The following is an 11,164-nucleotide window of genomic DNA, read 5'->3' as shown; positions in this document are numbered from 1 at the left end:
GGATTTTTCCCAGTTTACTAACCACCCCAATTCCTGCAGGGACGAAATTGTATCAAGTAAACGTTGATGGCATTGGGAAAAGGAGTTGCCCACTATCAAAAGGTCATCTAAATATGGTATTACAAGAGTGTCTTTTAATCTCAAATATGACATTACTTCTGACATTAATTTTGTGAAGACTCTCGGAGCTATCGACAGTCCAAAGGGCATTGCTGTATATTGATAATGCCTTATTTGACCTTCCATCATAACTGCCACCCGTAGATATTGCTGATGTTCGATGAAGATTGGTAGATGGTAATACGCATCTTTAAGGTCAAGTACTACCATAAAGCAATGGGGAAACAGAAGCTTTATAGTTGATCATATAGACTCCATTTTAAAGGTTTGGTTTTCTAAGAAGACGTTTAGCCTTTTCAGGTTAATTATTGTTCTGAACGATCCGTCTGGTTTCGGAATCAAAAATAAAGGGGAATAAAAACCCCTTCCTTTTTGATGAAAAGGGACTTCCACTAGTACCCCTTTGGACAGGAGATTTATTATTTCCTGTTCTAAGGCCTCTTGTTGTGATTGAGACCTTAAGGAAGTCAATAAGAATGAGTCCGGAGGGACTCGGGCAAATTTTAATTTTAGACCCGTAGATATAAGGCTAATTGCCCATGGATTGGAAGTCATTGTCAGCCATTGTGAAGAGAAGAAAGACAACCTACCACCAACGGGTAGATCTGTCCTAACGGGGTTTATCCTCAGGTTTGAATGGACATTTTCCGAAAAAAGCTCCTTTCTGTTTAAAGTCTTTATTAGCCCAGCGGTCTTGGTTTTTATAGTCCTTTCTTCTATTAAACATGGGCTTTCGGAACGCTCTCCTATAGGATGGAAGATAAGTATTATTGGGGAACCCCTTCTTCCTCTCACCCGCTTTAGTTAGTATTTCATCTAACTTGGTACCAAATAGGTACTCACCCTGGCATGGAAGACCACATAATTTAGACTTCGTTTGGGGATCTCCTTTCCACCCCTTTAGCCATAAGGCTCGACGAGCCGCGTTAGACAGACCTGCCGATTTGGCAGCTAGCCGTATGGAATCAGCTGAGGAATCCGCTAAAAAGGCTGTAGCTCCTCTTATTAATGGTATGGAAGAGATCAGTTTATCCCGGGAAAGGCCACTTTTTAATCCTTCTTCTAAATCATTCAACCAGACTAACATGGACCTGGCAGTGCATGTGGCCGATATAGCCGGCCTGAAAGCTCCTGTACAGGATTCCCATGCTCTTTTTAAGAGGGTATCAGCTTTCCGGTCCAGCGGGTCTTGCAAAGAGCCGGAATCTTCAACAGGTAGTAAGGATTTCCTAGAAGTGGAAGCCACAGCTGCATCTACCTTCGGGGCTTTTAACCATATAGAGAAATCTTCGTCATTAAAGGGATAGCGTCTTTTTGACGAAGACGGCAATCCTCTTTGTCCCTGGCTTTCCCACTCCTTTTTTACTAAATTTTTTATTGCTGGAATTACAGGAAAAGAAGGTTTTTTCCTTTCAGACAGGCCTGCAAACATCACGTCCTGTGGTGTTTTAGGGATTTTCGTACCCTCAATGCCCATGGTGTTACAAACTGATTTAACTAAATTGTCGATACTGTCTGTGGGAAAGCATGTATCCCGCTCATCATCTGAGGAAATGATCCTTGGGGAACCATCCGAATCTTTATCTTCAATATCAGAAGACTGCTCAGACCTGGGGGAATTATATTTTTTTCTACCCTCAGGAATTTTTTCCGAGCTTCGGAAGGCCTGTAATTCTTCCCGAATCATACTCCTTATATCTTCCGACCTTACTGAAGACTCCTCACGTAAGGTGGATTCGATGCAAGACTGGCACAGTTTTTTTAAGTAACTATCCGGGAGTGGCTGAGAACATAAAGCACATTGCTTGTGTTTGGTTTTCCCTGTTCTTTTTGCCTAAGGAATATAGACAAAGAGGGGGAGTATAATCAGCCCAAGAGGGTACACACACACTCACCCAGTGAAGTTTGTTGTTACAATACCGGCTGATGAGGAGGAGATGGAGGCACAGATGGAGGGACCGACCGGCCTGATTTCTTATCTCTGGCGCTTTTAGAAGATGAAGATCTGCGACTGCTGCTTGTCCGGCTACCAGGCATAATAGCGGTGACTTCGGATGAAGCCATCGCCGGGTCCTGGGGAGATGCCATGATGGACGCCGGAGGATCAGTGCCGGCGTCCTTTTCTAATGGGGGCCGCCATCTTCTTCCTGCCGCACCCGGAAGTGACCGCTACATCCGGGTCGCGGCTATGCTGTATGCGCCTGCGCACCCACCAGCATCAGCGCAGGTGCCGTCCTCCTCCTGAATCACCCCGGAAGTTGCGATACTGCTTCCGGGGGATAGTACACCGGACCCACGCTGCCTGCGCACCATCGGAGATGGCGCCGCAGGATCTCCTTACCCCAGCGATACGGTCCCCGCAGGTCCGCTGGGTGGATCTTCGTGAACCAGGCGACTCCCTGGACCCGGCCTCACGGTACCTGCCAGCAGAGGGGGGAAGCGGCCATAGGACCCCCGACGCTGCTTCCAGCTTCTGGAGCCCTTGCCGTCCCATAAAGGTAAACTGCGCAAGCGGCATCCAGGCTGGGTATCCTCTTCTCTCCAAGCGTTTCCCGTAGGAACAGGAAACCAACTGTGGGAGCGAGGGGGACCGCCCCTTTTATCTCTCCATAGGGTTTCCTGTTCCTAGGGGCGGATCCCCTCTCTCAAGTGGGTGCTGTCGTGGCGAAGAGAAAATAAAGCATAAATAAATTCGAATCACCCTATCCTTCTCCCCCATTAATTTTTTTAATAAAAGATACACATTTGCGGTATTACCTTTTTCATAAAAGTCAGCTCTTTTAAATTTAATACATAATAGTAAGTAACCCGACCAATAAATGCAATAGGGAGAAAAAAAATCAAAACGCCAGAATTGTGGTTTTTCAGTCACCATATCTCCCTAAAAAATATAAGAAGTGGCTCAATTGCTGTATTTTCTCCAATATGTTATCAATGAAAACATCAGTTTGCCCAACAAAATAAAAGTTCTCATACAGCTCCACTGATGGAAAAGTAAAATTGTTACAGGTCTCGGAAAATGGTGACACAAAACAATTTTTTTTTTACAAAATTTAGATTTTTTTTCACTCTAAATATGGAAGTTTGGTATTGCCGTAATTGTACTGACGTGGAGAATCAGGTTTCCATGTTATTTTTACTACACAATGAATGCCGTAAAAACGAAACCACAAAAATAATGTTGGAATTGCATGCTTTTCACCATTCCACCCTACTTGGAATTTTTTTTTCTGATACTCACTATATGATTTAGAAATCCACTGGCAGTTTAGATTTTCTAAATATATCTGATATATATATATGTAATTTAAAAAGATTTTCCAGGGTTACTGTACTGCTAACCCATCTTTAGGATACGTCATCAATATCAGAATGGTGATCAGATGTTTTCAGGCCGCGTGGCATGATGTGCACAATGTACAGAACCAGGACATCACTTTTCACTGTGTACTGGCCGTTCTCAGATGCTGCAGCTTAAGGCTATGTGCACACGTTGCAGATCTGCAGCTGTGGGTCCGCAGCAGTTTCCCATGAGTTTACAGTACAATGTAAACCTATGGGAAACAGAAAACGCTGTGCCCATGCTGCGGAAAAAAACGCGCGGAAACACAGAGGTTTACATTCCGCAGCATGTCAATTCTTTGTGCGGATTCCGCAGCGGTTTTACACCTGCTCTATAATAGAAAACCGCAGGTGTAAAACCGCAGTGGAATCCGCACAAAAACCGCGGTAAATCTGCAGGTAAAACGCAGTGTCTTTTACCTGCGGATTTCTAAAATCCGCTGCGGAAAAATATGCAGAGGTCCATTCTACGTGTGCACATAGCCTCAACTCTCGGTCACTTTCTGCAGCTTCAGTACCTGATAACACCTACAACATAGTGAACCAAGCTGTGCTATTCACCTCCATTGAATGGGTACATCCGGACGCCTGAAGCCCTGCTGTGTGTTGCACAGGCGATCGGACGATCGCAGCATCAAGTCTCCTAAGGGGACTATTGAAGTCAGCAAAAAGTGAGAAAAAAAGTGTTACAAATACGCTTTGCACATCACCTGCAGAAATGTCTGTGCAACTGCTATTAAAGAGCTCTGTAAAATGTCAGAAGTTAAACTATGGGGCCTGTACTGGAATTCATTAAGGGGTAAAGATGAAGTTGTTTGATGTGAACATTATTGTAAAGCTGAAACCTGTTTTTTTTAAATTTGGTTATCAACATGAAGCAGCCAAAGCAATCCTTCATGTAAGGAGAAGGTGACACCTGTTGGCAGCAAGTATTACAGATGAAATCAAGATTATTCAAACTCCCCGTGGCAAATTAGGTTTATTAGCAAAACTAACAAACTTTCTGCTGTTTGCAGTAATCAAACAAGAACAATGTAAACAGCTCAACACAACTGACATAATTGGTTTCTCCAAACTCACCACAAAATACAATTTTTCATGAAAACTGTGGTCTCTGATTTATTCAACCCCTTCATAAGTATCTTTAGTACTTAGAGTTCATTTGGCTGTTATAACCTGCTGCAATCCAGCCAGACACCAGCATATGAGGGACAGTATGGAGAGGGGGCAACATATGGGGGTCAGTACGGAGAGTGGGCAGTATGTGGGGGTCAGTACGGAGAGGGGGAAGCATGAGAACAGTATGGAGAGGGGGCAGTATGTGGGGAACAGTATGGAGAGGGGGCAGTATTTGGGGAACAGTATGGAGAGGGGGCAGTATGTGGGGAACAGTATGGAGAGGAGGTATGTGGGGACAGTATGGAGAGGAGGCAGCTTGTGAAAGGAAAGTACAGAGAGGAGGTAGTATGTAGGGGATGGTATGGAGACAGGGCAGCATGTGGGGGACAGTATAGCAAAAAGGCAGCATGTGGGGGACAGTACATAGAGGGGTCAGCAGGAAGGGGACAGTAGGGAGAGGGGGCAGCATGTGGAGGGCAGAATGACATAGACTATGTGGGGGACAGTATGGATATGAGGCACCATGTGAGGGATAGTATGGAAAGGAGAATAGGCAGCATGGAGAGGGGGCAGCTTGTGGAGAACGGTGTGATGTGAGTTAGCATGTGAGGGACAGTACAAAGAGGAGGCCGTATGTGGGTGACAGTATGGAGAGGGGACAGGATGTGGTGGACAGTATGGAGAGGCAGCATGTGGGGAACAGTATGGAGAATAGGCAGTGTGTGGGGGACAGTATGGAAAGGGACAAGTATGGAGAGGCATGTGGGGGACAGTATGGAGAGGAAGCAGCATGTGGGGGACAGTATGGAGAGGAAGCAGCATGTGGGGGACAGTATGGAGAGGGGACAGTATGGAGAGTAGGCATGTGGGTGACAGTATGGAGAGGGGACAGGATGTGGGGGACAGTATGGAGAGGAGGCAGCATGTGAGGGACAGTATGGAGAGGGGACAGGATGTGGGGGACAGTATGGAGAGGGGACAGGATGTGGGGGACAGTATGGAGAGGGGACAGGATGTGGGGGACAGTATGGAGAGGAGGCAGCATGTGGGGGACAGTATGGAGAGGGGACAGCATGTGGGGGACAGTATGGAGAGGGGAAAGCATGTGGGGGACAGTATGGAGAGGAGGCAGCATGTGGGGGACAGTATGGAGAGGGGACAGCATGTGGGGGACAGTATGGAGAGGGGACAGCATGTGGGGGACAGTATGGAGAGGAGGCAGCATGTGGGGGACAGTATGGAGAGGGGACAGCATGTGGGGGACAGTATGGAGAGGGGACAGCATGTGGGGGACAGTATGGAGAGGAGGCAGCATGTGGGTGACAGTATGGAGAGGGGACAGCATGGAGAGGAGGCAGCATGTGGGGGGACAGTATGGAGAGGAGGCAGCATGTGGGGGACAGTATGGCGAGGAGGCAGCATGTGGGGGACAGTATGGAGAGGAGGCAGCATGTGGGGGACAGTATGGCGAGGAGGCAGCATGTGGGGGACAGTATGGAGAGGGGACAGCATGTGGGGGACAGTATGGAGAGGAGGCAGCATGTGGGGGACAGTATGGCGAGGAGGCAGCATGTGGGGGACAGTATGGAGAGGGGACAGTATGGAGAGGAGGCAGCTTGTGGAGGATCATATGATGTGGGGCAGCATGTGGGGGACAGTATGGAGAGGCAGCTTGTGGAGGGTCATATGATGTGGGGCAGCATGGCGGGATGGTGAATGTGGGGATAGTGTGCAAATAACCTAAACTCCGTCTTCCTTTACAAACCACAGCTCCCCCACACTGACAGCGCTGAGGAGTCTCTGGCCGTTCTCCCTGCCGCCCCCCAGCCTGTGCTCTGCAGCCCCCGGGGAGGGCGGGCTCCTGTCCTGTTACCTACAGAGAAGTTTGGAGGTCACTTATTCCAATGTGGAAACCGCTTTTAATGTCTTTGCTCACTGCAGCACACAGTGCACACAGGGGGGGGGTCTGCCTACGTTTTTTTTTGGGGGGGCGCCTTCTCCCAGATGTTCTATGGGTGATTTCTTACAGTTTATAAAAAAACAAAAAACCATAAAAGCCACAGGCGTACAGTGGAAATAACGCCCAGCCTTGTGGCCCAGACACGTTTGGGGCAGTCAGCACCGTGAGCTCGGTGTGTTGGGGTGCACAGAGCCGGGTCTGTGCACGGACACGCCATAGCGCGCGCTGTCTGTCCGTCCTCCGTGCGCGCCCCCGCTGATCTCTCCCGTTTCCGGCCGCTCCTCAGTCGCCCACACCCTGAAGTGTCAAAACAAAACCGCGCCTCGTCTGGATCACGTGACGCCCCGCCCCCTTCCCTGGCAGGTGAATCCGGAAGCGAGGAGCAGTGAGCGCTGGACACTGTGGCGTTCTGCGGTTGCTTAGTAACGGCCTTCGCGCTGCCTGATGGGAAGCCACGGAGTGCCCACGCTGTGACCTCTCCCCTCGGCCCCCCCCCGCCGCACAACACGGAAGCATGGCGGCCGCCGAGGGCTCCCCGGTGTCTGCTTGTTCTCAGCGCAGGCTGAGGGTCCTCTCCGGACACTTGCAGGCCGGGGCCGCGGCAGACCTGACTGCCAACGAGTGCAAGGCCCCGGCAGCTCCTTCCATCCCTAAGAAGCGGTAGGTGTGGCGGGCAGGGCAGGTGGGTGTGCGGGAGGTGGCATCCTGTGCCTGGTGTTGTGCCCGGCTCTGGTGCTGTGCCTGGTGCTGTGCCCGGCTCTGGTGCTGGTGCCCGGCTCTGGTGCTGGTGCCCGGCTCTGGTGCTGTGCCTGGCTCTGGTGCTGGTGCCCGGCTCTGGTGCTGGTGCCCGGCTCTGGTGCTGTGCCTGGCTCTGGTGCTGGTGCCCGGCTCTGGTGCTGTGCCTGGCTCTGGTGCTGTGCCTGGCTCTGGTGCTGGTGCCCGGCTCTGGTGCTGTGCCTGGCTCTGGTGCTGTGCCTGGCTCTGGTGCTGTGCCTGGCTCTGGTGCTGGTGCCTGGCTCTGGCTCTGGTGTTGTGCCTGGCTCTGGTGCTGGTGCCTGGCTCTGGTGCTGGTGCCTGGCTCTGGTGCTGGTGCCTGGCTCTGGTGCTGGTGCCGGTGCCTGGCTCTGGTGCTGGTGCCTGGCTCTGGTGCCTGGCTCTGGTGCTGGTGCCTGGCTCTGGTGCTGGTGCCTGGCTCTGGCGCTGGTGCCCGGCTCTGGTGCTGTGCCCGGCTCTGGTGCTGTGCCTGGCTCTGGTGCTGGTGCCGGTGCCTGGCTCTGGTGCTGTGCCTGGCTCTGGTGCTGGTGCCCGGCTCTGGTGCTGTGCCTGGCTCTGGTGCTGTGCCTGGCTCTGGTGCTGTGCCTGGCTCTGGTGCTGTGCCTGGCTCTGGTGCTGGTGCCTGGCTCTGGCTCTGGTGCTGTGCCTGGCTCTGGTGTTGTGCCTGGCTCTGGTGCTGTGCCTGGCTCTGGTGCTGGTGCCTGGCTCTGGTGCTGGTGCCTGGCTCTGGTGCTGGTGCCTGGCTCTGGTGCTGGTGCCGGTGCCTGGCTCTGGTGCTGGTGCCTGGCTCTGGTGCCTGGCTCTGGTGCTGGTGCCTGGCTCTGGCGCTGGTGCCCGGCTCTGGTGCTGTGCCTGGCTCTGGTGCCGGTGCCTGGCTCTGGTGCTGGTGCCGGTGCCTGGCTCTGGTGCTGGTGCCGGTGCCTGGCTCTGGTGCTGGTGCCTGGCTCTGGTGCCTGGCTCTGGTGCTGGTGCCTGGCTCTGGTGCTGGTGCCCGGCTCTGGTGCTGTGCCTGGCTCTGGTGCTGTGCCTGGCTCTGGTGCTGGTGCCTGGCTCTGGCTCTGGCTCTGGCTCTGGTGCTGTGCCTGGCTCTGGTGCTGTGCCTGGCTCTGGTGCTGTGCCTGGCTCTGGTGCTGTGCCTGGCTCTGGTGCTGGTGCCTGGCTCTGGTGCTGGTGCCTGGCTCTGGTGCTGGTGCCTGGCTCTGGTGCTGGTGCCTGGCTCTGGTGCTGGTGCCTGGCTCTGGTGCTGGTGCCTGGCTCTGGTGCCTGGCTCTGGTGCTGGTGCCTGGCTCTGGTGCTGTGCCTGGCTCTGGTGCTGGTGCCTGGCTCTGGTGCCTGGCTCTGGTGCTGGTGCCGGTGCCTGGCTCTGGTGCTGGTGCCTGGCTCTGGTGCCTGGCTCTGGTGCTGGTGCCTGGCTCTGGCGCTGGTGCCCGGCTCTGGTGCTGTGCCTGGCTCTGGTGCTGTGCCTGGCTCTGGTGCTGGTGCCGGTGCCTGGCTCTGGTGCTGGTGCCGGTGCCTGGCTCTGGTGCTGGTGCCTGGCTCTGGTGCTGGTGCCTGGCTCTGGTGCTGGTGCCGGTGCCTGGCTCTGGTGCTGGTGCCTGGCTCTGGTGCTGGTGCCTGGCTCTGGTGCTGGTGCCCGGCTCTGGTGCTGTGCCTGGCTCTGGTGCTGTGCCTGGCTCTGGTGCTGGTGCCTGGCTCTGGCTCTGGCTCTGGTGCTGTGCCTGGCTCTGGTGTTGTGCCTGGCTCTGGTGCTGTGCCTGGCTCTGGTGCTGGTGCCTGGCTCTGGTGCTGGTGCCTGGCTCTGGTGCTGGTGCCTGGCTCTGGTGCTGGTGCCTGGCTCTGGTGCTGGTGCCTGGCTCTGGTGCTGGTGCCTGGCTCTGGTGCCTGGCTCTGGTGCTGGTGCCTGGCTCTGGCGCTGGTGCCTGGCTCTGGCTCTGGTGCCGGTGCCCGGCTCTGGTGCTGGTGCCCGGCTCTGGTGCTGTGTGATTTCAGAGGATGTATAATGCAGCTGTCACAGGATCTCATTCACAAAAACGTAGAAAAAACCCTCAAACTCCTCGTGTCATGTTTTGTGGCTACAAGCAGAACATGAATGCGATGTGGGGTTATCTGGTGGCCTCTTACCCCTGGGCTGCACTGAGGAGGGGTATGTTTCTTTAAATGTTTACTTTTTAAACAACTTTTTATTACAAATCTTCTCGGCTCTCTGGACTCGGTGCCTCTTCGTTTCGCTGTACGGTCTCGCTAAGCCCCCCACACATGGCTGATTGGGAGTGGATGTCTTGTGGGGTCTGCTCTGTTATTGATCTGCCCTCGTCACCATCGCATTATCTCCTTTCTGATACTTCCCAGTATACCTGGTGAATGAATGAAGTGTCCTGCGGAGCAGTAAGACCGACCTGTTCTGGTACAGGTTTACACATGGGTGTGACCTGATTTTCATTTTTTGCTGATTTACAGTAGTTAGAATGATCTGAAATGTGACAATCCCGGATGTTCCTGTCCTCTGTGATCTGATTAATGCCTCTGCTGATTACCGTATATGGTATTAAATTCATGCAGAATAAAGGGCAACGAGCGGGGACACAGACACAAGAATGGGCCGTAGGAAACGTTTCTGCAGAACAATCAGAGTTTTACATGCAGAGGAGTAACAATCAGCACATTATATACATACTCCCCGGACTGCGGAGACTATAGCGCCTGTTCTGTTGCATCCTCACTCGTGTCAAGCCGTGGCAGCCTCACATAGAAAGGCCTCTTTACAGTAGGGATATTTTACCTCGGTTATTGGTAATCTGGTGTTACAATTGTAATTCTTCACTTCTGGAGATCTGGGCTCTGATTCATCAAGTAGTTTTCCCCAGTTTTCAGTCTGTACATGTTGCCATTTTTTTGTGCAAAAAAGTTTGCAACTTTTTGCTTTTTTACACCAGTCCTGTATTTTTGAAAAGTGGGTAGAGAACAGGCCGTGGATAATATGTCCTTAGTGGACAGGAAATTAAGCTGCTGCCGTCAATTACTTAGGTGCCGTATCTCCTGTGAAAACGGAAAGATTAGACATGCTGAAATCCAATATGCCCAGCCATTCTTTTCCCTGAGATCTGCTATCAGGACAGATTTGGGGAACCCCATTTTACATCTATAGAGAGGAAATTACTCTTTATATCAAATAAGATTACATTTCTATTACCGTTACATTTATTCAAGTCGTTATCATTATGACTGGTTATCGCCGCCGTTGTATCAGTAATTGCTCGCTGTAGATAGACTGCTGTGGTTATAACATGAGATTAATAGAGAACACCTTGTGTGCCTTTTTCTGTGGTGCCGCATCTGGTCCGTCCTGTCTGCGGTGAATCGGGGACAGACATCTAATGTGTGTTTGTATTATTTGATTTTTATCAGGTCATGTCATGGTGACTTGTATTGACTTTATACCCAAGCTCGAACCTTTCACATACATAGAATGCCATTTTTTATTTATTTTATTTTGAAATAAATACAAGTACAGAAAACTACAAGCGTAAAGCACTGATTCCCGTATACATCTCAATGACCTCTCTATAAAGATTGTTTTATTAGTTGTCAAACCAGCTTAAAATAACAGAGAATTACTGTATGTGAAAGCTGATGTCAGACTGATGCTACTTGTTGAGAATCGCATTGTACTCGCGTGACACTCGTCCTATATTTCTGGATCAATATCGGACCTAATTTTTAAACGCAAGCGTAACTCCAACCTAAGAAAATTACCGTATGCAGAGAGAACCACAGTGTGAAAAATAAAAGCCTTATTAAATATTAATGTTGAGAGCATAAAGTGGACCAGCCAGTACATGACACCACATC

General features: G+C 51.4%; 1 protein-coding gene across 1 annotated transcript in view; it reads left to right on the top strand.

The window, feature by feature from the left end:
- The first annotated feature begins 6,875 nt into the window (after positions 1 to 6,875).
- The window catches only part of AGPS (alkylglycerone phosphate synthase), a 176,923-nt gene continuing 172,634 nt past the window's right edge, over positions 6,876 to 11,164 (top strand). Inside the window, exon 1 of the mRNA XM_077272628.1 lies at positions 6,876 to 7,201. Within this exon, the coding sequence (XP_077128743.1) occupies positions 7,056 to 7,201 (146 nt within the window). The 5' untranslated portion in view covers positions 6,876 to 7,055. The remainder of the gene's footprint in view (positions 7,202 to 11,164) is intronic.

Source organism: Ranitomeya variabilis, chromosome 7 (assembly GCF_051348905.1).
Source record: "Ranitomeya variabilis isolate aRanVar5 chromosome 7, aRanVar5.hap1, whole genome shotgun sequence".
Lineage (NCBI taxonomy): Eukaryota > Metazoa > Chordata > Amphibia > Anura > Dendrobatidae > Ranitomeya > Ranitomeya variabilis.
This window is presented reverse-complemented; position numbering and strand designations above follow the sequence as displayed.